Below are 27,659 nucleotides of genomic sequence, written 5' to 3'. Positions count from 1 at the left end.
ACAATTTTGCCCATCTCTCATTTTTAAGCCCAAAGTTGTTTTCAAACACATTGATCCAGAGAAGGGTTTTCTCTTCAAAGTCTTCATCCAGTCAGTGTTCAGCACGAAGGGCTAAGGTCCCAGAGATGATGGTCCACATTCTGGACAAGAGCAGTATTTCTCCAGCTTCTTTCAGTAGAAAGCAGAAGAGCCTCTTTTGCAAATCAAATCTTGGTTGGAATACCAGCAGATCATACAGATAAAGGTGAGGCCACACAATTCAGAAGAAAATTCCAATATGTTTGTATGGAATGGGGGCAATAAATGTGTCACAGTGTTGGTGGTGAATCTGGGCAAGGGTATCCAGTTCTTTGTATTATTCTTGCAACTCTTTGTAAGTTGAAATTATTTATTTTTTTATATTTATTTATTAAAAATTTAATTTATCTTTTGGCTGCTTTGGGTCTTCGTTGCTGCGCCCAGGCTTTCTCTAGTTGCGGCGAGCAGGGGCTGCTCTTCATTGCGGTGCGTGGGCTTCTTATTGCAGTGGCTTCTCGTTGCAGAGCACGGCCTCTAGGCACATGGGCTTCAGTAGTTGTGGCTCGCGGGCTCGGTAGTTGTAGCTCGCGGGCTAGAGAGCACAGGCTCAGTAGTTGTGGCACACAGGCTTAGTTGCTCCGCGGCATGTGGGATCTTCCCGGACCAGGGCTCGAACCCATGTCCCCTGCATTGACAGGCGGCTTCCTAACCACTGCATCACCAGGGAAGTCCCTGAAATAATTTTAAATTGAAAAACAAAACTAAAACGAATGAATTAGGTGCTTGACCAGTTCGGTATCCATATGTAAAAGGTGAACTTGACTCCATAGACAAAAATTAACTCTCAAAATGAATCAGACACAACCTAACAGTAGAAAACATCTAAAAGAAAACAGAAAATCGTTGAGACTTTGGGTTAGGCAAGGATTTCTTAATGACATCAAAGACACAGTTCATTAAAGAGAACATTTATAAATTGGACTTCATCAAATTTAAAAATATCTCCTCCTTCAAAAACACTGTTAAGAGAATGAAAAGACAAGCCACAGACTGGCAGAAAATACTAGCCGATCACACGTTTTCTACATAACTTATGTCTAGAATAAGTAAAGAACTCTTACAATTCAATATTAGGAAAACAACAACCTGAAAAAAAAGCAAGTGATTTGAACAGAGACTTCACCAGAGAATATAGAGAGATGGCAGATGAGCACGTGAAAAATCATTAGCCATCAGGGAAATGCAAATTAAAACCACAACGAGGGGACTTCCCTGGCCATCCAGTGGTTAGGACTTCGCCTTTCAATTCAGGGAGTGTGGGTTGGATCCCTGGTTGGGGAGCTAAGATCCCACATGCCTTGTGGCCAAAAACCAAAACAGAAGCAATATTGTAACAAAATTCAATAACGACTTTAAAAATGGTCCATGTCAAGGGGCTTCTCTGGTGGCTCAGTGGTTGGGGGTCTGCCTGCCAGTGCAGGCGACACAGGTTTGAGCCCTGGTCCGGGAGGATCCCACATGCCGCGGAGCAACTAAGCCTGTGTGCCACAACTACTGAAGCCCGCACGCCTAGAGCCCGTGCTCCCAACGGGAGAGGCCACCACAGTGAGAAGCCTGTGCACCACAGTGGAGAGGGGCCCCCGCTCGCCGCAACCAGAGAGGGGCCCGCGTGCAGCAACAAAGACCCAACGCAGCCAAAAATAAAATAAATAAATTTATTAAAAAAAAAACACACAACGAGACACCACTAACCACCTATTACAGTGGCTAGAATGGAAAAGACTGACCATACCACGTGCTGCCGAGGGTGTGCAGGCGCCGGACTCCCATGCGCTGATGGTGGGCATGAAAAATGGTGCCACCGTGTTGAAGACAGTTCAGCCGTTTCCTAATGGGTTAAACATACGCTTGCCGTGTATGATCCAGCCTTTCCACTCCTAGGTGTTTACCCAAGAGAAACGAGGGCAGACATCCGTGTAAAGACATGCAACAGCATGGATGCATCTCAAAGTAACCATGCTGAGGGAGCGAAGCCAGACCACAGAAAAGTACATACTGTATGATTCCACGTATATAAAACTCTAGAAGATGCAAACTTGCGTGTAGTGACAGAAAGCAGATTCATGGTTGCCTAGGCGTCGGGGGTGGGGTTACAGAGGGACACAAGGAGACTTTTGGGAGTGTAGATGTGTTCATCACCTTAACTGAGGTGGTGGTTTCATAGGTGTATAGTATGTCAGAGTGTATCAAATTGTAATTGTTTATTGTGTTATTTACCTTCAATAAAGATATTTTTTAAGCTAAACGAGCAATTAGCATAGGAGCAGGCCCTGCCTCTACCTTCTGAACCCCTGTATCACGCTGGTGGCTGCCGCCGCCCATAGTTTTCGTTTCTGTGGCGGGCCTATTCCACTGACCGGGCCGGAAGAGTGACAGGTGAGGGAGAAGTTTTCTGTTACTTAAATCATTTCAAGTGGAAAACCCTATTACTGCTTTTGTAACAAGTTCGATTTAGTGACATTTGCTGTGGTTCAGTCGGGTTTTAAGGACCTTATGTGGATTCTCATTGAGGCCTCATAGCATGTGAGGTAGGTAGTGTTACTGTTTCTACTTTCAGACCAAAATTCAGAGGCACAGAGAGATTGTCAACTCGGTGGAGGCCACCTGGTACTGAGAGTGGGGTCTGGAAGTCAGAAGTGCGGCCCGCAGCCAGGTGCAGCCACGTGGCCTCTGCCAGCCGGTCCTGCACAGGCCGGCTGGACGTGCAGAGGCACGTGGGAGACCCAGTTGTGCTCATCGTAGTTTGCAGGGAGTGTGAAAGCAAAGATTACGTCTGCGTACTGGAGTGCAAGTGGCACAGCTGAGAGCAGAGTTTCCCCCAAACTTGAGGGTTACAGCCTCTCAGAGGTGCCTCTGTTTTGTGCAGTTGATGTCCAGTCCCTGCCACCTTTCCCAGTTAGACCTTCCTACTAGCTGTGTGCCGTTCACTTCTCGGATAGCATCAATTATGTATGAAGTTTGGCTCTGAAATCCTTCAAGTGGGACTTCCTGTGTGGCCTCAACGGGTTTGAAGGGGTATGTACTAGGCTCTGTGTTCAACCTGGGAAGCAAGGTCAGCTGTAGAGGGAGAACAGGACAGAAGAACAGATGGGTTTTTTAGTGCGTCAGACAGAAGGATTCAGGAGAAAGGGTCACTGGCTGTTTCCTGTGACTCCAGAGGGAAAGGCGACCTGGGTGAGGGTAACTCACACCTGCTGTCCAGCACTGGCTCAGCCCTGTCTTCCCATCCCACTCTCTGAGCTGCCACTTGCAAAGGACCTCGCGCCTCCCACTGTGATTTCTGCTGTCACTCCTAATTGCCAGCATCCGGTAGGTGAGCGAGCTGATCTGTAAGGCGACGTAGGGGAGGTGATACTGGGGTCAGGTAAGACCACCTCATCTTGCTCAGTGTCTGAGCTGGGAGACGGGTTAGTTCCATGTGGGGAGAGCCTAGTTCCTGTTCCTTTAGGAGGTTACTGAAGTGGGTCAGGCAGCCTCTAGTTGGGTGCCTGCTGTGTGAGTGAAGAGATGAGAAGGGCCCAGTGCTGTGCTGGCCACTACAATAGCTGGTGGCCACTAGCCACATGTGACTGGTGAGCACTGGAAATGAGGCTCGCCCAAATTGAACTATAAATACACCCTGCACTTGAAAAATTTAGTGTGGACTTGCCTGGCGGTCCAGTGGTTAGGACTCCCAACTCAGGGAGCACAGGTTCGATCCCTGGTCAGGGAAGGTTCTGCATGCCACATGGCTCCACCAGAAAAACAAAACAAGGAAAACTTAGTGCGACAAATGAGTGCAAAATAGCCTACTTACAATTGTTCTGTATCGAGTACATGTTGAAACAACGTTTTTGGTTGGGTTAAATAAATGTATTATTAAAATTAATGTAACCATGTTTCTGTTTACTTTTTTAATGTGGCTGATGGAAAATTAATTCCACATGTGGCTCCCGTTGTACTTGTATCGGACAGCGCCTGCTTAGAGCGATGAGCTGATTGGAGGAGATGGGTAGGAGCTGAGATGAGTGAGGCACTGGGTCCTATGAGCCTGGGGCCTGGAGGTGACACCTGGCAACTCGTAAACCTGAATCACAGCTCACCTGAACTAATGACATTCAATTTTCAAACTAATGGTCAAAGCAGTTTTAATTTTTTTTAATTGAAATACAGTTGATTTACAATGTTAAGTTAGTTTCTGGTGTACAGCAAGTGATTCAGTTGTATATACATATTCGTTTTCATATTCTTTTCCATTATGGTTTATTACAGAATATTGAATGTAGTTCCCTGTGCTGTACAGTAGGTCTTTGTTGTTCACCTGTTTTATATACAGTAGTTTGCATCTGCTAATCCCAAACTACTAATATATCCCTTCTCATCCCCTTTCCCCTTTGGTATAAGTTTCTTTTCTATGTCTGTGAGTCTGTTTCTGTTTCATGAATAAACTCATTTGTGTCATATTTTAGATTCCACATGTAAGTGATATCATATGGTATTTGTCTTTCTCTGTCTGACTTCACTTAGTATGATAATCTCTAGGCCCATCCATGTTGCTGCAAATGGCATTATTTCGTTCTTTTTTATGGCTGAGCAGTATTCCATTGTATATATACACCACATCTTCTTTATCCATTCCTAAGTGTTCCTAAGCAACACTTAGGTTGCTTTCATGTCTTGGCTATTGTGAATAGTGCTGCTATGAACGTTGAGGTGCATGTATCTTTTCGAATTAAGAGTTTTCTCCGGATACATGCCCAGGGGTGGGATTGCTGGATCGTACGGCAACTCTAGTTTTAGTTTTGTAAGGAACCTCCTCCATACTGTTTTCCATAGTGACTGCACCAATTTACATTAAAAAAAAATTTTTTTTGGTGGGTAGAGTGGTTTTAAGATGCTGCCTCTAGAAGTGGAGAACCTAAGATCTCTTGCCCCTGGTGGGATACCTCCATTAGGAAGAAAACACTGCTCCCCCCGGCTGGGGCAGAAGGCCATGTCCAGGTGTTAACTTCCATTGCGTCATTGTCGGAGAGCTTGTCCTCCTGGAATGACGTGTGGGAGCAGGTGATTAAGGGAGTGAAATTTCTTTCTGTGGTCCCTTGACCATTTCTAGCCAGTTAGGGATTGCTTAGAGGGCCTGCATGGTTAACTCTGGAGCTGGCCTAAATCAGAACCGTGGCCAGTGCCGTTTGTGACTGTGAATCTCGGGTAGGTTGTGACTCCTTTTCCTCCTGTTTACCGTGTGGACAATCGGTTGAACCTCCTCCTAGAGGGTGGTGAGGACACATGTGACATTACATGGCAAGGGGTCCTAAGTCAGCTGTGACCTCAGAGTATATTGTGAATCACCTTTTATGTGATTTTGAAGCAGTCAGGAATCCAAGTGGTGAGACCCTATAGACTCTTCTGAGCCAGCTTGTGAGGTTGGCCTCGTCTGTCGTTCGTTTAGACTCTGGTCTTGGGGGATGGAGCCACAGCGTCTTCTGTCCACAGCAGATGCTCGGTAGACAGGGGTGAGGAAGACAAATAAGGGGTTTGTAGAGCGAAACCAAGAGCACTGCTGATAAAGGGAGAATGGCCCCAGTTCCCGGACTCGGCCTGGGTGCCACGCCTGGTCGGAACGCAGACAGGCCGCCCCGTTTCCTGCAGCAGAACCGCTCAGCAGAGATGTTGGGTGTCGAAGAATCACAGAGCTGTTTTGCAAAAGTCAAGACGTATTCAGAAGAAATTAATATACTTTGATGAGTATGAGTCATGCTTTTACTTTCTGTAACTTTTGTGGGGAGATGCTAGCTGTAGGCTGTCTGAATTGACGGTTTTGAGAGGAGCAGTTTAGGGCAGCTCTGCTCACGTAGAACAAGACCTCGGCTCCCTGGGTTGTCGCTTAGGACATCTCTCCCACTGTCAGCAAGGGTGTAGTTATGCGTCCCGTCCGTAGGGGTTTCTCTCTCGTGGCCCACTTTTCACATCACGGACAAGCCTTGGCTGCTGCCTTCAGGTGGGAAGACAGAATCCCACAGCCTCGAAGGAAGCAGGGGAGCCTGAGCTGCGCCTGGCTCGCGGTGGAGGAGACGCAGAGACGCGGCAGGGGCTGCGTGTTGGGGCGGGGCTGGGAGACGCTGGGAATTGCGGGGGGGGGGGGGGGCGGGGGCGGAAAGCACATTCCTGCCACCCCTAGGCAGGTGCCAGCCGGCAGAGGTGGGCCCTGGGCAGCACGGAGCTGGGCAGCAGGTGGTCTCTGCCTTCCCTGAGCCCCCACCCGCCCCCCGCAGCACTGCCCGCTTGGGCTCCCTTGGCTCCCACTGTCCGTGCTGCCAGGGCCCCTGGGTCTTCTAGGCCTGCTCTGGTACTTTGTTAGCTAGAAATGTGAGGTGGATTGAGATTCGAATGTTCCCTTCTAGTTCAAGAATTTTTCTTAACAGGCACAAAACAGTATTCGTATGATAGCTTAAATAAAATAAGTCTGGGTTTTAAATTATTCAGCACAATAACAGTATGTTTGCAACTTTGCTTTCAGTACCGTACTTCTTATCAGATGTTTTAATGTGTTCTGAAATGTAAATTCCTTTTTTATATAAATATATTTATTTATTATTTATTTTTGGCTGCGTTGGGTCTTCGTTGTGGTGCACGGGCTTCTCACTGCGGTGGCTTCTCTTGTTGCGGAGCGTGGGCTCTAGGTGCGCAGGCGTCAGTAGTTGTGGCACACAGGCTCTAGAGCGCAGGCTCAGTAGTTGTGGCACACGGGCTCAGTTGCTCCGCGGCGTGTGGGATCTTCCTGGACCAGGGCTTGGAACCCACGTCCTCTGCATTGGCAGTTGGATTCTTAACCACTGCACCACCAGGGAAGCCCTGAAATGCAAATTCTTTATAGTAATTTTCAAATGTGACATTGCGTAGCAACCATAAATAGTTTGCATATGATGGTAAAACTAAGTAGTGCCTTCTGAACGATGGGTTTAGATGAGCAGACGGTGGAATCTTGCGGCTATTGATATTGCTACCTGCCTGATGAGGCACATCTCTGTGGGGGGAGGATGGAGCTGGCTTACAAAAAATATGTTTTTTACTTTTTGTGCTCTCTGCAATCTGTCCATGGGGCTGGAGTACTGTCCTTTTGTTCTCAGGCACATGGTTGATTTTTTAAATTTTATTTTTTGGGCTGTGCTTCGCATCTTCGAGGATTTTAGTTCCCCGACCAGGGATCAAACCCGAGCCCAGCAGTGAAAGTGCCAAGTCCTAGCCACTGGACCACTAGGGGAAGTCCCGGTACATATTTGATTTTTTGTTAGGCAGTAAATCCCTTTGGATGCATTTAACCCTATTATGACCCCACTCACTCAAGGACTGGCTTTGGGTCTTGGGAAATCAGGAAAGCACGTGCTGCAGTGGTGTTGGAACCATTCACAGGGCATCAGACCAGACATCAGCATGGTACCATCTTGGGGGCTTTTCCACTGCCGTGATGTCTGGGTTTAGCGTGGATTTCCTAAAATGACACATGGGTTCCCAGAAATTCAGTTTGAGTGTATGTGGCGTTTGACTATTAGTGACGTTATGAAGTTATGTGTAGGTTCTGTTGTGATTTGAAAAGTACAAGAACCTTTATTTTCAAAAGGTCGTAAACGGAAGTGAGACTCTTCTTCCCTCTTATAGAACATCAGCTGGGGGCCTCCTAGTGATCAGACCTTTGTAAGGCTAATAATTAAATTCACTTTATGTATAGATTATATCTTGTATCTTTTTTATTTCTATTTACAGAACTAATGTACGATCGTTGTATGAATTTAGTTCTGGTAAGAATGATTACATTTTTTACATTGTCCTAGTGCTTTAAGGGGATATGCTTAAATTGGAGTTAAACAGTAATTTAGAAGAAGAGTATATACTACATTGTCCATAAATGTAAAATGTGAAAAATAAAATGTCTTATGTGTGCATTATCAGTAAACACTTAACTGAGGGGCTGTGAGTTTTCTTTTAAAATTTGCATCAGAAAATTGAGATACAGGAAAATCTCATGGGGTATCTTAGATGTTGGGGACAGACTATTTAAATCATTGCATTCTAGTAAAATGTAACACACACATGTCAGTCTTAAAATAACGTGTAAAAATTTGCTGGATACTTTAATCCAGAGCCAGACGGGAATTTTGTGTGTTACTAAGTTTCCTCTGTCAGTCTCCATTACCAGCTGGTCAACCATATTAAAAACTAGTTATGGTTTACTTTGTATTGAATATTCTGATATCTGCTACTTCTTAGAAGCTGATGTAATGTTTCATCAAAACTTAATTTTTTGTCACTTTTGAAACATACCAGCCTCCATGGTCAACCATTCAGTTGTTCAGACAAATTTGAGAATTTTGGGGATTGTCTCTTTCTCACAGACAACCAGCTAACGTGGCAGCGTGATCCATGTCAAAATACAACACAATCTGCTTGTGAGATCCCTGTGCTCCTATATTTTTAAAACTAAGAGATATATAACAGATTTCATACATACTTGTAATGTAGTCAAACAATACCAAGAAGTAATGACTTTTAAAAAAATTTATTAAGAGAATGTTCAAACATAGATTACAGGCAGAATATTATGTAATCATCCAGCTCTAACAGAATTCTGCTAGTTTTGTTTAATCTCCTTTCTTCCTATCAGAGTGTTTTAAAGGAAGTCCCCAAATCATATCATTTCACTCCTAAGCAAGAAGCATTTCTCACGGTTAAGGACTTCAGTTTCATTATGGCGCCGAACGAAGGAGCGGCAGCCCCTTGCCATCGACACCCAGACGACACTCAGGCTTTCCTGGTTTCCTCTGTGCGTTTGGATTTTAAATCAAGATTCAAGGTCTCTAACATTTAAACAGAAACTATTCTAATGGAAAATTGAAATACATAATAAGTTAACAAATAGTATAAGGAACTCCATCACCAAACTAAAGCAATTACCAACTCACGACCGAACTTGTTTTTCTGTGCTCTCCCCTGTTTCCCTCCTTGGTTGTTTTACAGCGAATTTCAGACACGTCATTTTATTCTTAAATCTGTCAGGGTATACCTTCCCACGCCAGGGAAGGCTGCGGGTGTCTCGTGGTGGAGTTGTCCCGCACCCTGGGGATTTGCCCTCACTGCTCGGGTTTTGTTAAAGCAGCTGTGACCCAGGAAGGGCTTGACTGCTGTCCATTGCCCTTTGGACTTGTGCTGTCTCGATTTCGGAGATTAACTTGGATTTGGGAATGGAAGAAAAACCAGAAAAGCTGGTGAAATTGATTCAAATCCCTCATGCAAACTCCCCTCTTTCAGCATGCTCTTTTGTCTGGAGGTGAGGTGCGGTACTGGTACTCGTGTGGCCGAGCAGGTTGGCAGACTCCTGCCCCCGTGGCGCGGGGTGCTCGGCGCGCCTGCTGTTGCCCCAGGACGTTGAGCGCAGCACGGGCACCGGTGGCTGGCGTCCTGGGCCGCCTTCCTGTGGGTCGCAAACCCGCGTGTGCGTGGCGGCTGCTCTGTGGGGGATGCACTTAATAGTCTGATCACTGATCACGCAGAAAGGCTTACAGAGCCCTTTACAGTTGTCTTGTTAGTTTTCTTCTTGGCCCTGCGGTGTTGGTGCTGTCGTTCCTGTGGTGCAGTCAGCAGACCAGAGTGGAAAGTGAGCAGGTGAAAGTCACATTCCTTGTGTGTCGCAAAACCAGAACCTGAAATTATATTTTGATGCAGTCACTCCATTTTGTCCTTAATATCAGCTCGTATCATTGTTAGTGACTGGGTAATAACTGGGGCGCTGGGGGCCCTTGAAGTGTCCTTCCGAGACTTTACAGGGGTCTTGATTAGCGGGGCGTGGTGCTGCATTAATCGTGAAGTACATTATGTCACAAATGTGAAATATTTAAATAAAAAATTATGTTAACACTTTAACTTACAGAGATACTGGGTATAACCTAAAGTAGGGGCAGATCACTTCACATACTTGCTTTTAAGATACTTAAATTTCTGTGGAAAGTATTTCCAAAACAAGCTCTAAATAAAAGCTGGTGGCAGATGTGGGTCATAAAGAACAGAAGTGAGACTCTCAGCAGGTCCTGTCTTAGTGGATTAGACTGGTCAGTGCGCTGAGTCAGCATGGCCAGTGCTTAGCCGTGACTTTGGCCCTGGAGGAGAGAAGGAGCCCAGGTCACGTCAACCTGATGGTGGGCTTCTCAGAGGCTCTGGGGGACTAAGGATAGTGAAGAGAACAGCAAAAGCAGTTACGTGTAAGTAAGACCTTTAAAATGTACATCATTTTTTGTGATCAAAGGAATGTAAACTGCATGTCCAGGATTTGGAAAATGAAGAGAAAAATAAGACCAGTAATTCTAACAAAAATGCTGTCTTATTACATGTGTTTTTGAATCAGGTATGTTTCTGGCCTTCTTAAATAGCTAAAATTATTACACACAAATTTGTTTTTCATTTAGCATATAATGAGCATTTTTCTACCTTTTTATACTATCTCCATTATTGTTCCTAGTGATACGTAATCGTTCACCCAGTAAATGGTTAACATTTACTAGCTTTTTTCTTTTAACTGAAAAGTATGGAGGAAGAATTGTGAATGCTTCTTGGTTCAACAGCCCAGATAACCAGTTAACTTTTTTTGAAAAAAAAAAGTATATACACATATAATTTTACATATGTAATTTGTCTTTTTTCCTTATATATATATGATAATATGAAAAGTCAGAGCTGCCCCTATTCCTGTGTATTTCCCCCCAAAATAGCCATTAACATTTTCTTGTGTCTATAGAAAAAAGATTGCGTACATTAGCACAGATGTTCATTCTTTTTCTCTACACAAAAGGAGGACTACCACCATTCATATATTTCTCTGTACCTTGCCTCTTTCATTCGCTGTTACCGTCACAGCAGAGCATTTGGGACGAACTTTTAGTGTGTGGGAATTGGGAGTTGTTAGCTTCCCACCAGCCCCACTCTGGATCTGAGTGTGCAGCCTCCTTGCTGTCCGTGGGTCGCCGACTTCTCTTTGGGGGAGTGCTGACTGCTTGGTCTTGTGTGATGGTGGTGTTGCCCGGTCCCTTCACACTCATCCTGTGAGGCCAGTTCAGTGTCCGTTAGCTCAAGGCGCGGGAGGCTGTCCATCGTGGATGTGTGTGTGCCCCACAGAGGAGGTCCTGGACTGTGCCACGTCAGAGCGAACCCCAGTGCCCAGAGGGCGACGGGGAGAAGTGAGCGTGCTGGAGTGTCCCCCCATCGGTGAGAGGCCAGCTGCAGATAACTTCTTTTCCAGATTGGATTTTAAAAAATACACCTTCAACATGTAGAATAAAGAATGTAGTTGAAAAAAAAATTCTAAATGTCTACCAGTAGGTTTCTCTTTCTGACCAGACTGTAGAGATCAAAAAGGGCCTTTCAGGACACTTTTTTTTATTGGTAGTAGAGATATGAATACCCTTTTCTTTAAAAATTAACGGTTATGAATTTTGAGTCTCCTAATTGCAACTTGAATGTGGACACTGGTCGTAGAGAGAGCCGTAATTAAAAGGCAGTATTAATAATTTATGTTACTTAATGATGAAAGAGAAATAGATCTGGTTTTGTTCTCTTTGCTTGTGACTAAAGATTGAAGTCAGCAAGTATTGGTATTATTGCTTCTGAAATTTTGAGAGATAACTGAATTGGAGCTTCTCATTTTAAAGATAGTTAAGTTTTCAATAAATTAATTTCTCTAGTTTAAAGCAATACAGCTGGGTGATTATCATGTATTGATATGTATTCTTTTATAATATGTAAAAAAAGAGCACCTAATTAAAAGAAATATTTAATTTTAATATCTCAGGAGCTATTCCATCTAATACTAGGATTTGGGTCTTTACCTAAAGACCACCTAGCATCTCTGAAAGTTCTTTTTGTTTATCTCGATCCTAGGAGTTTGTTGGTTTTGTCCTTACTTTAAAAACTAGCGTAGCTTTTTAGTGTTTAAATTAGGATCAGAAAACATGGTTTGTTGACTAAAACTAACTGTTTAATTCAGTGTACCTTATGACAACATTAGCTGTTAGTTTTCTTCACGTTGATTTTGGAAGGATTGAATGAAGTAGCTTCTCCAGGGACTAAGAACAATTCTTTAACGTGGGGGTGGGGAGTGTTACTGGGATAAAACTGCCCCCAGCTCTGCCGGATTGTCCTTATAGTATAGTTTGATCACGTGTGAAATGCACGTGCGCTGCAACAGGCCGCCAGGGTTGGTGGGGAGGATGCAGGGCCGTCCGTAAGCTCAGGAAACGCATCGGCACAGCTTTCTGTTTTAAAATTATTTCGTGTTCTTTTGGCACTGTTAGTTATTATTTCATACATTAATATTCATCAGCTGCGGTCCTCAGAGTTTGATACATGAAAACGAGAGAGAGAATGAGCCCGGTTATCACGTAGGGTAACTCCAGCCATGCTCCCTTTGTCCAGGGAGGCGCCAGGGAGTCTGCGTGGGCGAAGCTTGCCCGGGCTTACAACACCCACTTGAAGTAATGCCTCTAGGAACAGTGGTGTCACTGTCTTGCCTTCCCGGACGGCTGGAGGGGCAGGCCCTGCCTTTGTCCTCTGAGATGCCTCAGCTCCGTGTCACGGCCCCACCCCATTAGGCCTTTCCTGGTAGTTCTGCAGACTTTCATTTAGGGTCAGCCCGAGGGACTTGATGCCTCTAGAAGCCCAGCACTTCCCCTTCTGCTTCCTTCCCGGCCCGCCCCGGCAGCTAATGGCGTTTTGTGACTGTGAATAGATGTGGGCTGGTGGGTGCAGGTGAGGGCGGGAACCAGGAACTTAACACATACTTTTTAAAGATGCTTTTTATTGGGAAAGGTATTTTTGTTTTCTCAATAAGTATTCTGTAATATAGACTATGTAACAATTACTTTGAATGCTTTTGTACAGAAAAGGAAAGTTTATCTAGACTGGGAACTAACAACTACGTTTCTTGGGTCATCCAGATTATTTCCCCCAGGTGTGTTTCCATTTTAAGAAAATAATTACTGTTAATTAAATATCTGGTGTATATTATAATAACCCTGTGACTTTCACACAAAATCTATGATGGAAGAATTCTCCCCTCTGTGTTTGCATAGGAAATTGAGGCCCTTGCATAAGCTGTGTTTGCCTGTGGGAGCTAATTGTATTCTTAAGTGATTAAAAGATGTTGATAATTGTGTCTTCAGCTTCGTGATAGGTTGGTCATAGTTAGGATTGACCTAACAGCTACGTTCTTGGTCAGAAATGCAACCCCCAATTACGACATTCCCTTGGGAAAATAAGTCTCTTGTTTAATAGGATAATTGTGTTTTGACCCTGCTTTCAGGAATACTGTCTAATGAGCCTGGGGGTGGGGCAGGGTCAAGAGTGGGCAACAGGGCTGTTTGTACTGAGCCTACTTTGGCCTGTACCTATAAGGACTGCGGTGTTGTTTCTGATTCTCCTGGGATCCCAGAGCTCATTTTGGTGGGAGAGTAAGTTGTCCTGAATCAGAGGCCTGTTGGACACCAAACTGAGTCTTTTTAGAATTGCTGTGTGGGACTTCCCTGGTGGCGCAGTGGTTAAGAATCCACCTGCCAATGCAGGGGACACGGGTTCGAGCCCTGGTCTGGGAAGATCCCACATGCTGCGGAGCACCTAAGCCCGTGCGCCACAACTACTGAGCCTGCGCTCTAGAGCCCGTGTGCCGCCATTCCTGAAGCCCGCGCGCCTAGAGCCCGTGCTCCGTAACAAGAGAAGCCACTGCAACGAGAAGCCCGCGCGCCGCAACGAAGAGTAGCCTGTGCTCGCTGCAACTAGAGAAAGCCCGCGCGCAGCAACGAAGACCCAACGCAGCCAAAAAAAAACCAATGAGAATCACTGTGTGAACGTTCTGATGTCTTCTGGGCAGTCACAGGTTCAAGATCATTGACACGGCTTTGAGGTGCTGGGTTGCCAGGTTGCCGCTGTACTCCATTTCCTGAACTAACTACCCCAGGGTTTTCATGTGAGAGCTATTCTGAACGTCAGTCTTAGTTTATAGTGAGACCCAAATCCTTCGTGAAACCTGCTTCTAAACAGATTTTTCTTTCTTCAGCCCACCACCACCTTTTGAATAGTCTATTAGACGTTGTCATTGAACAAAGCTTGTGTATAATAGTAATTATACTTTGTTAACCCAGCCCTTGTAGGCATTTTATACCTTCTTATGAATGCTAAAGAAAGGTACTCTGATTTGTAATGAAACCATAGCTCTCAACATTTCAATTTCGTTCTCTCACCTGCTTCATTAAATTACTCAGTCATTGTTTATTAATTTTTTGTGCTTTTCTCTTTCAGATCTAAGATTCTTTGAGGTGGCTTTGAAGAGCACTAAGATTAGAAGATGAGTGAACTTGACCAGTTACGGCAGGAGGCCGAACAGCTTAAAAACCAGATTAGAGTACGTAGCTATGTGTGCTCCGTTTTGTTAATCGTTTGGATTTCAGATGCGATGTTACCATTTTAAGGAAAGATGGGTTACAGAATACAGACTATTCATTGTTTTGGATTGAAATTGAATCTTAAGTGGCCCAGGATGTAGAAATTACAGATCCAGGGCTTCCCTGGTGGCGCAGTGGTTGAGAGTCCGCCTGCCGATGCAGGGGACACGGGTTCGTGCCCCGGTCCGGGAAGATCCCACATGCCGTGGAGCGGCTGGGCCCGTGAGCCATGGCCGCTGCGCCTGCGCGTCCAGAGCCTGTGCTCCACAACAGTGAGAGGCCCGCGTACTGCGCAAAAAAAAAAAAAAAAAAAAGAAAGAAAAAGAAATTACAGATCCAGGTATTTGGCCTAGGACATTATTTTCAGGATTTTGTTTTCTTTCTTTCTTTCTTTTTTTAAACATCATTATTGGAGTATAATTGCCTTACAATGTTTTATTAGTTTCTGCTAGGATTTTGTTTTCTAGCAGATTTTCACTTCACTATACAGCATATGTTTCCATAGAATTTATAGACATCTTTTTGTACCTTTTTTCTTGACTTTGGGAATTAGCTTTGTGACATTCTTTTGGTCACTGTATAGAGTGTGGTATTCACTTCCCACACTGTGACTGCTAAGTTGAGGGCAGGAAACTTGTTTAAAAATAAGAGTATTAACAACAGTAATAAAAAGTATTTTAAGTGCAGGTGATTTGTTCTTAATTTTGAAAAAAGGGGTTTCCTAGGGATGGTTATGGCTCTTAGAGCACTAACATCTATCTTCAAATAGATGCTCTATTCAAATAGAGCATCTCTTTGAAGATAAAAACAGCCAGTATCATTCAGCTGTCCTGTAGAAAGTAGGATAGTTGCAGAGTTCTCAAGCATTACCTCCCAATCTGTCACTGATGTTTATAATGGTGCACTGCAGAACCCGTGAACTTTTAAAAGGGGATGCATACTAGGTCCAACTATAAGGATGGAGCCTAATTATTTCCTTTTAAAAGACCAATTATATGTTCAGAAGGCCTAGTGGTAATTGGAAAGAAAGATCAGCATCATTTTAGCCGACTTTTTCTTGAAGTTGAGAAAAGATAATGGAATTATCTGAGATCTACCATCAAAGAGGAAACAGAAAATATCCTTTTACTGTAAGAATTTCAAATCTTAACATTTAAAACATACGATACAGCTCAATAAAAATAAGGAAGAGTTAGTATTTTTAATGGTTTGCTCTGATCAGATTGGTTTAATACGTCCAGCCACACTCCAGAATATAGAAATCAGAATTTTGATTTTCTAGCAACAGTAAGTTGTTGTTTATAAGTTGTTCATAAATAGTGGGTTCAGATCTCTTCGTAGCAAATAAGAGTTCGTATGGCATAGGTAAAAAAAAAAAAATCCAAATTCGGTGGAAAAAAATAAAGGCTGAAAGTCAGTGTTGCATCTCTTCTTCCCATTTTTTAGACCCATTTTCTGTAAAGCACACAAAACCCTCCTCTTAGGGGACAGAGCTGTCGTGTGAGCCACACGTGGAATTTAAAGCTGTAAAAAGAAACTGGTAGAATTAATTTTTAACAACTGTATCTAAACCAATATATCTAACAGATCACCATTTTGATACATAATTAATAAATACATTTACTTTTTACACTCTTTTTTAGTACTGAGTCTTGCCAATTCAGGGTCTCTTACATGAAATGGCCTCAGCGTGTACCCGTGGCATCTCCCGTGGCACCTGCTCCACGTGGACCATCCCCAGGAGAGTGGACGAGCTGCACAGCCATCTCCACACCCATCTGCACAGGCCTTGCCTCTGAGGCTGTGCTGGTTTCTTTGCACAGTATAGGGTCGACAAAGCTTGTTTGAGTCTATTACATCAAATGGGAACAGAAGACTTTCTTTAACAAAGGAAAAAAACACCCTTTTCCCCCTGATTACCCAAGGGACACATGCTTGTTAAAGAATGTAGGGCACAGCAAATCAAACAAGAGATGGTAGATGATTCTGAGAGGGGTCGCTTGCTTTATTAGATTGGTCTTTAAGCTGAAAGACCCCAGAGGGACCGTGTCGTCTTACTTTTGATCATGTTTGTGAGGAAACACGGGCTCTCAACGGGATGCCGATTGAAATACGGCATGTCTTAAACACAATGGGCTACCAGTGGATGAAGGGGAACTCCACGAAATGTACAGGCGCAAATTTTTTTTCAAAGTGACTGTGCCAACCCTGCAAGTGAACAAGACGGGCCGAGTGACGCGTGTGGGTGCTTGTCTCCATTGACAGCAGAGCCGCGGTGGTCAGTGCGGCCCTAGTGGGATGGGCCTGGCCGCGTGCTGCCCTGTGCTGGACCGCCATCCAGCCAGGATGAGGCCTGACTGACTGTGGGTGTGTGTGTTCCTCTGGGTGAGGGGCAGGAAGGTGACCTGCTGTCTTCAGTGACTTTTCTCAGCACAGACAGTATAGGAGCCTTGGCTAAATAATAAGCCATTGTGAACGTATCACCAGGCCGTTAAATTGGAATTTAATCTAAAAAATGTTGAAGATTTCTGTCTTCATTAAGCAGTTACAGAGATGGTTTCCATTAGAAGACTTCTTCCTACAGGGTTGGAAGTTGAAGATTGAATTGCTCTGAGGATATTGTACTCATTTACATTGAGCACTTGTTGGCTAAAATGAAGACTGAATTTGAGTTCCCTGTGTTTAAAATGGTTTTTCTCTCTGTTCTCTGTGGTGTCACTGCAGTCTGCTCTGGACATTACGAAACCCATTTCAATCTCTGGACACTAACCAGAATGAAGCCACTTAAGTCCCATGGTTTACTTTTTCCATTTAAAAAATTCTTGTTAGGGACTTCCCTGGCAGTCCAGTGGTTAGGACTTGGCGCTTCCACTGCAGTGGACCAGGTTCAATCCCTGGTCGGGGAACTAAGATCCTGCAAGCCACATGGCACAGCCAAAAAACAAATTAAAAATTCTTGTTATTTTTTAAAATTGAAAGCTGTGTATAATATCAGTAAGAATGGTACTCAGGGTGGTGCACTGGTGGTGCAGTGGTTAAGAATCCACCTGCCAATGCAGGGGACACGGGTTCAACCCCTGGTCTGGGAAGATGCCACATGCCGTGGAGCAACTAAGCCCATGCACTACAACTACTGAACCCACATGCCACAACTACTGAGCCCTGTGCCGCAACTACTGAGCACGTGTGTCGCAACTACTGAGCACGTGTGCCACAACTACTGAAGCCCGTGCGCCTAGAGCCTGTGCTCCGCAACAAGAGAAGCCACCGCAATGAGAAGCCCGCGCACTGCAACAGAGTAGCCCCTGCTCGCGGCAACTAGAGAAAGGCTGCGTGCAGCAACGAAGACCTAACGTGGCCATAAATAAATAAATAAATAAATAACACATTTAAAAAATGGTACTCAGAAATAAATACTGACCTCTGTAAGTAACTGATAGAGCCCCTGATGGAAAACCAGCTGCTCTGGGCCCCCTCCTCTTGGCCTTGACCCCAAGTTTAGGTGCTGGCACAGAGATACCTGATGATATAATTTTTGTGTTTTAATTAAATAAGCAGATTTAACTAAGCAGAATGGCTTCTAATAGGATAGTTTGAGTTGAATTTGGAATCAAATCCCTCTGTAATCACCATCTCATTGAATATACTCCCTGTGCTGGGCTGGTGAGTATCAGCACCAGCTTCGTGAAGCGGTGAGACCGTCTGCCCTGGAGGGGTCCCCGGCCCCTCCCACACGAGTGCTCATATGTATGTCAGTGAGAGCAGGTGGTCAGATGACGACACAGTGGCAACGTTTCTGTTAGAAATTGTCATAATTTCCTTTGAAATTATTCCTACACAAAAAACCGTTTTAGGCCCCATCCCTACATTCAAAGTTTGATCCTCTTAAAGCTGTTGTCTCATTTTCCCTCAGAATGTATGGCTTTCTATTTGTAAAAATATATACGCTGGGGCTTCTCTGGTGGTGCAGTGGATAAGAATCTGCCTGCCAATGCAGGGGACACAGGTTCGATCCCAGGTTCCGGAAGATCCCACATGTCGCGAGCAACTAAGCCCGTGCGCCACAACTGCTGAAGCCCACGTGCCACAACTACTGAAGCCCACGTGCCACAACTACTGAAGCCCACACGCCACAACTACTGAAGCCCGTGCGCCTAGAGCCCATGCTCCACGACAAGAGAAGCCACCACAGTGAGAAGAAGCCCGCGCACTGCAACGAAGAGTAGCCTGCGTGCAGCCACGAAGACCCAACACAGCCAAAAACTATATATCTATATATATATGTATATATATATACACACTAATTTTGAGATTTCAAGATTTTTTTTCTAGTAACTTGGATCACTTAGGAACAATGAGAACATTTTAATTAGCTTGAGTAACATCCCTTTGTAGTTCTCACCTGCTTCACAAGGTCATTTTATAGATAAGAAAACAGGTAACAGGCTGCCAACAGCCAGTCTTCACCTGAATTTGGTGGTTTTGACCCCAGATCCTTCGCTCTTCTGTGTAGAGGTTAGCTTCAGGGATTGTTCGGCTTGGAAACAAGAGTCTTAGTTAACACACTCTAGAAGGAAAGTTCTCTGGGCCGGCCAGTCAGTGCTTTTTAGACGTTGTTTCTGTGGGCCCCCCGGCTCCTGGGCTGGTAGAAGGAGCGAGACGCACGTGCAGGTCTGTGGGAAGGTGCCGGAGCCTCGCAGGCAGGAGAGGAGGCTCTGGGGGCGCGGGGGCGCTGCGCGTTAGACGGGGTGGTCTGCAGGCCAGGCACGCACTTGTGTGTTGCTGGTTCTCTGTTCAGTGTGCTCGGGACCGTGGGTGCGGGGCTGGGGTGGGAGCGCGGCGAAGGAAGGGGTCTGAGCTCTCCCACCCTGGTGGAGGCTCTCCGGGACTGCAGTGCCAGCACCTTGGAGTGACTGTATCTGAAACAGCACTAATTCCCTCTTTATCATTGTCTTTCCCTAGGATGCTAGAAAAGCGTGTGCAGATGCAACTCTCTCCCAGGTAAGAGCAGTTTGTGCAGAGTCGCTGGTCTGGCCTGGAGGTTGGTGCTTGTGGCGCCTCCACTTGGGACCTCTAGAGGGAGCGCTCTGATTCTCTCCTGTGCACAGTGAGGGTGTGGGGCACTGCCCGAAGGGTTCTCCTGCGCAGACCCTTACCACGCTAGGCGAGGCCGTGGTGCGTCGCAGATGACAAATAATGTCTCTCGAGCCTTCTTGCGGAGGTCGGAGTTGTAAAGGTTATTGCAGTCTCGATACAGCTATTTCAGAGTTCCTCTTCCTAGCAAAATCTGCCTCAGAACTTCGATTTCTAAAGTCCAGTTTGGCGTATTCTCAAAAAGTTAAACATCAGTCATGACCCAGCAGTTCCACTCCTAGATGCATGCCCAGAGGAGCTGACGCTCAAACAAGCCCGTGTACGCACGTGCTCACGTCATCTCGGTTCCCAGCGGCCAGAGCAGGAAGCAGATATCCGCAGATGGAGGAGCGCAGGGACCAAGTGTGGCCTGTCCACGCGGTGGGACGTTACTCAGCCATAGAAGGGACGAATCTCGAGACATGGCGCTCAGTGAAAGAAGGTCACATGTTGTGTGATTCCATGCACATGAAATGTGCAGACAGGTCGCCCTGTAGGGACAGAAGATAGGTTCATGGTTGCCCGGAGTTGGGGAGGAGGCTGTAGTGAGCAGCCACTTAATGAACGCGGGGTTTCCTCTGGGGGCGATGAGAGTGTCTTAGGAGGCAGCTACGTGGCTATGCTAGATAGGACATACTCTCAAATGGTGCATTTCAACTCATTGAAAAACAATATTTTTGTCCAAAGAATTGAACAGAAATGTGAAAGAAAAATTATATTCCTACTTCTGTTGAGTATGATTTTTTTACATTGTCTTAGCGCTTTAGGAGATGTTGTTTAATTGGGGTTAAACAATAAGTTAAAGAAAAATTAGACTGCGTAGAATAACATGCATTTGAATCTCAAATGCACTTTGGACTGGACGTGTTTTTAAAGCTCATTATTGTGATACACTTATATTCCATTTGTCAACCCAGAATCCTTAACATCAGGGTTTGTATGTTGAAGTGAACAGCAGGTTTGCATGTACAGTTTTGTGCCCTAAGCTACAGAGTACAGACGAGATTCCATCGTGGTCCAGCTCAGCGTACAGCCTGGTCGCTGGACAGCCTGTAGGGCTGGGGCCCTGTGTTCGATTGTGATGTAGGCTGACGAGGCTCTAATTCAGAGGAAACCCATGAGGGACTGACGGAGGCAGGAGGAGCTGGGCCGGGCGGCCAGCTAGGGAGACAGCAGAGACGGGAGGGGAGGCGGCTCTGGGCCAGCCCCAGGCCTGCTGCGCAGGGGGGCAGGGGACGCGGGTCCTGGAGAACAGGTAGAGTAGTGGACTTTCGAGAACCGGGAGAGGGAAGGTAGGTGCCCTGGGAAATGGGAGAAATCATGGAGCGAGGCCTGGCAGACTGGAAGGAGCAGGGCAGGCACAGCCGTGGCCAGGGCGCCGGGGCCAGTGAGCGGGCTGGGCGTGAAGGAGAGGAGACCTCGCGGGGAGAGCATGCGTCACGCGATGTTAATGTGCAGTAACTTTTATTTTTAAGATCACAAACAACGTCGACCCAGTGGGAAGAATCCAGATGCGTACCAGGAGAACGCTGAGGGGGCACTTGGCCAAAATCTACGCCATGCACTGGGGCACGGATTCCAGGTGTGTGGGGCGTGGGCACACGGAGCGCTTGACACGTGCACGGAGGAGAAAATAACCTGAACTCATTGGCTGTGACTTGTAAAGCAAAAATTAGGCGTTTGCGTCAGATGTGCGAGCAGGCCAAGACAGCAGCCCGGGTGCCCGAGCTCCATCTGTGTTCCCACCTGCCTCGGCCGAGCGCACACGGTCACCTCCTCACCACCCTCCCTTCGCCTTTGTCCTCCCAGCTCCGCGGCTCGGCGCCCGTGCCACCTTGGGGAGGTGACCTATCCTCTGTGCCATGGCTCCTCCTCTTTCCAGCCTGTTCCTCGTGGCCTCTTGTCCACACCCTCTCCTGGTTTCGGTGCCCCGGCTCAGGGATCAGAAGCCACTTCCTGCGGTGTCCGTGTCCGGAGGGTTAGAACAGCGACTCGTGTCCCAAGGTTCCTGCATGAGTCTGAGCTGGTCGTTGCTGCTGTCACCGCCTCTCCCCGGCCTGCCTGCCCCACCTCCCTTTCTTCTAGCCTCTCATTCTTTCTGCCTTGAATTCTGCCCCGTGTTCGGACCTCTTTCTAGGTTCCCCATCTCCGTCGCCCTCCCGGTCCCTCCTCTCCTTGCCCTTAACCTGCAGCAGCATTGAAATGAAATCCATTCAGCTCTTTTCTGTTCCTCTTTTAGAGGCTGCTGGGAAGTCTTTCTCCACTTTTCCACCCAAGTAATTACATAAAATGCTGTGTGACTTTGTGACTGTAACATGTTCTTTCAAATAGCTAACATGGTATTTCAGATGCCTTTCTTAGAGGAGCATTTTTTTCATGTTTAATTATCAGAGAAGAATTGTTTGCTTGGTTGTTTTTTTCTTTGTTCATGAAATTGCCTGCTTTAGAGTGTCAACAGCTACAGAACAAAAGAGTCTATTTTTAGTTTTTTTCTGTAGACTATCCCATATAATTCCAAATGCAAATGAGAGCTAACTTAGATCATTTCAATGATGGCAGTAATCAGAAAGAATAAAAATGGGAAAAGAAAGAAAAATGCCCTTACTAGTCAATCCACCTTAGAATTTATTGTCAAAAGTAGATGGTAACCAAACAGTATCTTACCTTTGGGTCTTTCCTCCCATCTGTGGGAACATCAGTGTCCTGATTAGACAGGACGTTGGATGGTTAGTGATGTGTCACTTGTGCCCTGAGAGGTGACCAAGAGCTGTGCTCAAGGAACTAAGGCAGGTGTGTGGCCAGAGCTGTGGTGATGTGGAGAGGGGCTCGGGGGAGGCCGGGGGCCGGCAGCACCAGATCTCACAGGCATCCTGAGCACTGCTGCCAGGCCTTGCGTGCCCTCTGGTTCCAACACAACTTCTGCCTCGAGAGCCCTGTGGTCGAAGGAACGAACGCAAAGGCAGGAATAAGCAGCACCGCGTTCCGGGTCGTGGTCACCCCTGAGAGAAGGGGTGATGTGGGAGACCCGGGAGGCGCTGTTGGGTGTTGCATGGGTCTTGTTCTCTTTCTTGGACAGCGTCTTGGGTGCGTGCTCTTCAAAGGACATTTATTTTTATAGTGCCCTTATATGAGAGCTGTCTTTTACAGTCATAAACAAGGAAAACAAAAAATGATACCAAAGAGGACCTTTGCTATCCAGACCCCTTCAGAGATTTTTTTTTGTTTTTTGTAGATAGCTGTGTTTTCTGGAGAGGTAAAATAGGTAAAATTCTGCCTCTTTAAAGTCCAAAGAAAGTTTATTTTTATTTTGGATGTACATTTTGTTTAAGGCATCTTCATAAACAAAGGGTATTGTACAGCCTTTTTTCATGATTCAGAACTGTAATTTGGGAATGCCAGTTATTTGATCATGTTTGTATAATTCATGGAATCTCTCAAACTATTGCACTGATTAGCAGTTTTCTTTTAAAACTATAGGAGATACCCACAGTGAGGTTTGTGTATATGCATGTGTCAGTACACATTATGTATGCATTTATAACATGTTTATCAATACGTTGTAATTTTTTTATACTTAAAGTCTACTTTCTGTAACATTTGAGAGTCTCAGTCACATGAATTAATGCTAAACTCCCCGCCCCCTTTTTAAATTAATTAATTAATTTATTTTTGGCTGTGTCTTCGTTGCTGCGCGTGGGCTTTCTCTAGTTGCAGCGGCGGGGGCTGCTCTTCGTTGTGGTGCGTGGGCTTCTCGTTGTGGTGGCTTCTCTTGTTGCAGAGCACGGGCTCTAGAGCGCAGGCTCAGTAGTTGTGGTGCACGGGCTTAGTTGCTCCATGGCATGTGGGATCTTCCCGGACCAGGGCTTGAACCCGTGTCCCCTGCATTGGCAGACAGATTCTTAACCACTGTGCCACCAGGGAAGCCCTATCTCCCCTGTTTGAAGTCTGCTGAAGTGTTATAATTGAGAGTGAAACCCAGCGAGGCTTGAGAGTCCTCCCTCCTCAGAGTAAATGAGGGCCTGAGTGAGGCCTTTGGATCTGCACCTCTATCTACTTAACCCCTGTTTTCAGTGTCCTGGAGCCGTGGGCATCCTCCTGGTTCTTGCCTCGGTGTTCTGGGTGGGTGGCACCTCGGGGGAACTGAGAGCTCTAGGAGACAGAAGGAACCAGGTCCCAAGCGGTCGTCCTACTGGGGATTAAGAGGTGTGTCTTTTCTCACCTTCTGGAGGATCAGGGGCTGCTTAATGTCTCTCTAACCCTGGGGCACGTCAGCACATAGTAAGCTTTCCGACCAGGAGGCCTTTCTAGAGGTGACCCTCGCGGAGGACGAGCTTCTTTACGTCAGCTCTGATGTTCATCCAAAGCCTGTGCTTAGAGGAGCCTGGCGGAAATAGAGCCGCAGAGCGACCCTGTTTCCGATTACATGGGGTCTTTCAAGTGCCTAATATGTTTATAACTGCACCTTGATGCAGGGATTTACTTTAAGAAATTGCATCCAAAGAATAATAGGATTGGAGCCTGCATGTAGTTCAGTTCCTGGATAAGTTTTTCATGCAGTGCTGAACACGTATTTATTCCCCGCCAGACTCATTGCTGGCTCCCTGAGAAGGGTGCGCATCAGAGCGCAGAGCTGGACGAAAAGGACCCGCTGTCAGAGGGATTCGAGGGATTTTACCTCCAGGTTTTGACCAGTTCAGGAAGCCGAGTATATTGCGGCTGAAATGGTTGAGACCCGTGTTTTGATAAAATCTCTAAAACTGAAAATCCTTCTCCTTATTTACCATGCTGACACGTATCTCTGCGTGGGATTATGGAGAGAGCCTTCTTGCCGTTCCTCGAAAACAGCACAGTCTGTACAACAGAATTCCTTAGGATATCTTATGAGTACTGGTGGTTCCCTGAATTTACTCTCACTTGAAATTCCTTTGCCCATTAGTCATGTTTTCCTTTTGCGGTTTCCTGTCTTCTTTCTGCAAATACAGACTGAGCACCTTTTCAAGACACAGATCCCAAACGGCACAGTTGACCAGAGCAAGAAAATTGTTACGAAAAATATTCCTGATAGTTAACTAGTGTCTTCTGTGGGGCCAGGCACAGCTGTGCTTTAGATTGTCATCTCTTTGCAAAGCAGGTGGAAAGGGGGTGCCTCCTCAGTGTTTGTAAGGGCCTTGCAGTCCCATTTTGGCTCAGTCTGGGAAATTTTCATGGGGTATCTTTGGTGAGAAATGTCTCATAAATTTTGAATATCTAAAAACTTATTAGTCCTTTATATTTAGGCTTTCTACGTGTCAGAATGGAACAGAAAATTATATACTAAATATTTTCTACCACCTTTGACTCATGAAAGAAAGATCTGTAGGTCTCAAATCTGATTTATGGTGAACAGAAAACAAACAGAAGCAGTTCTCGGCAACCAGCTTGTCTCGTCTGACCAGCCACGGGACTGTGGCAGGTCTTCACCTGAAGACAAGCACGATTGAACCTGAGCTGTTATCGCTGGCAGCATTTTCTTTTCATGCTTTCAAAGTTGGTCTAACAATTAGAACATTTTTTTGGGGGGGGGTGCTTATAAATAAGTGCACTTTGTCAGCAAATGTAATGTTGAAGCGCGTTAGTCATCACTAAAGTTTAGTTTTCATTCGTTGTCTTTGGGTGACTTCCCTTGGTGTGGTACTCATGGTTTGCTTTTTTCTTTTTCCTCCAGGCTTCTAGTTAGTGCCTCACAGGATGGTAAGCTTATCATCTGGGATAGCTACACCACGAACAAGGTAGGTAGTGCAAACCCTTCCCGGAAAAGCGGCCCGGGAAAGGCGGGTGTTTAAACTCTGGGTTCACTTACGTAAAATGTATAACGGGAGAGGGTGGGGGAGCACAGTGAGTTCGTTTTTGTGTGAAGCCATATGGGTCAGGTGGAAGCCCAGTCACGTGGCTGGCATGTGTCACTGGTGCTGCTGGGCCAGCGTGGTGCTGCTGCGATGTGTCGTCTCTTTACAGAGCAGGTTGGGGGAGCCTCCTGAAGTTTCTAGGCAACTGGAGTCCAGTTTTAGCTCAGTCTGGGAAACCTCATGCTTTATTCAAAAATACAGAGATACAGCTTTCCGTTTAGTCGACTAGTTTTTACAAGAAATAATCTGAAAGAGTTTATACTTTGAAGTATAAATTAAATTATTTTAAAATTTCAGTCCAGGGTTGTATCATATTGAATGAAAAAGCACTACCGTTGGTCTAAACGCGTGTAACAGACAGAATTCAGTTTTATTTTACTGGAGGACACCACACGTGTATGACAGAATCCAGTACTTACAACAAATCTGTCTCAAACACAGCGAGGTGTGTGGTAGGATTAATTACAGTGATTTCTAGTTTGATTACTTCACTAAAAATGCTTTATTTTTGGAGTGAATTTTATAGCCATTTTGACAAGCCAGTGAAATGTTTTCCTTTTACTATATAATTGTGATTCAGAGGCTATGTTGCTATTACTTAAGTGTCTACCTAACTGTAAGTTAGGACTTTATTAAAACTCTACATTTGGGAATTCCCTGGTAGTCCAGTGTTAGGACTCAGTGCTTTCACTGCTGAGGGCCTGGGTTCGCTCCCTGGTTGGAAAACTAAGATCCCACAAGCTACGTGGTGTGGCCTAAATAAATAAATAAAACTGCATAGGGGCTTCCCTGGTGGCGCAGTGGTTGAGAGTCTGCCTGCCGATGCAGGGGACACGGGTTCGTGCCCCGGTCCGGGAAGCTCCCACGTGCCGTGGAGCGGCTGGGCCCGTGAGCCACGGCCGCTGAGCCTGCACGTCCGGAGCCTGTGGTCCGCAACGGGAGAGGCCGCAACAGTGAGAGACCCGTGTACCGCAAAAAAAAAACAACAAACCTACATTAAATTGGTGTGCAGCACTGGATTTCTAATTAAATTATTACTTTATCTGACTGCCCACACATATAAAATATTTTCAGAATAATTTTGGCCACTGTTTTGCTGTGCAGTGAAAGTTGAAGACTAGAAGCAGGATCATAAATGTCAGTAGTTAATGTTTTTGACCTTGAGCGTGCTTGCATCACGTGTGTCTTGTCATTTAGGTTCATGCCATCCCTCTGCGTTCCTCGTGGGTCATGACATGCGCATATGCCCCTTCTGGCAACTATGTGGCCTGCGGTGGCCTGGATAACATTTGCTCCATTTACAATCTGAAAACTCGTGAAGGGAATGTACGTGTGAGTCGTGAACTGGCTGGACATACAGGTACATGTTCTCATCAGTAACCTCAAAGTTATACGCTGTGTGCCTTGCATGAGTTGCATGCTATGGACGCTCACCCCTTCTCAACAATTATTTAATGAGATTGGCTGCATCAATGGCCAGATGTACTCTTAAATGAAATCAAACACGGGCCTTGATATTCCTTTATCAGTAAGAAGCCTTTGGATATAAGTCGCTGTAGTGGCTGTTGTCAAGGATCTTGGGAACGTAGGTCGCTCCGCAGCAGCTGGACGCAGTTCGAGGCGTTACCTCCTTCTGAACCTCCTTCCATCCTGAGTGCGTTTCCAGAAGGGTTCCTAATCTAGACATGCGCGAGCGTGCACGTGTCTCCCTGTGCGCACACACACGTACTTATCCACATATCGAGACACCCTTACTGATCTCTTAGCATCCTTCATAATGACTGGCATTCTTGTTGCACAGGAAGCAGAACAGAGTCCTCAGGCTCAGTGCTTTTGAACGTAGCCAGCTCTATGCGTTGGGGGTGGTGTGTTATTTTGGCTCCTGTTTGCTTTGGGGTTGCTTCCTTCTTTAACTTTCTATCTTCTTAAAGTAGAAACTTAGATCTTCCTACTTTTTCAAATATAAATTACCCTCTAAGCGTGGCTTTAACTGTATTATCATTCAGTGGGAAACATTTTTAATACCCTTTTGATAACTTGTTATTGGTTTCTAATCAAATGCCATTATGTTCAGAGAAGACGTTCTGTACCAGTTCAGTTTTTCACA

At 45.6% G+C, this 27,659-nt stretch overlaps 1 protein-coding gene across 4 annotated transcripts in view; it reads left to right on the top strand.

The window, feature by feature from the left end:
* Positions 1-27,659, top strand: part of GNB1 (G protein subunit beta 1) — a 92,165-nt gene that overhangs the window by 51,221 nt on the left and 13,285 nt on the right. For all 4 annotated transcript variants that reach the window (XM_079942971.1, XM_079942970.1, XM_079942969.1 and 1 more), the window contains 5 exons: positions 14,392-14,494; positions 19,497-19,535; positions 21,143-21,249; positions 25,372-25,435; positions 26,750-26,912. In XM_079942971.1, coding sequence (XP_079799097.1) covers positions 14,438-14,494; positions 19,497-19,535; positions 21,143-21,249; positions 25,372-25,435; positions 26,750-26,912 — 430 coding nt within the window. In that variant the 5' untranslated portion in view covers positions 14,392-14,437. The remainder of the gene's footprint in view (positions 1-14,391; positions 14,495-19,496; positions 19,536-21,142; positions 21,250-25,371; positions 25,436-26,749; positions 26,913-27,659) is intronic.

The sequence above is a fragment of the Stenella coeruleoalba genome (assembly GCF_951394435.1).
Source record: "Stenella coeruleoalba genome assembly, chromosome: 1".
Taxonomy (NCBI): Eukaryota; Metazoa; Chordata; class Mammalia; order Artiodactyla; family Delphinidae; genus Stenella; species Stenella coeruleoalba.
This window is presented reverse-complemented; position numbering and strand designations above follow the sequence as displayed.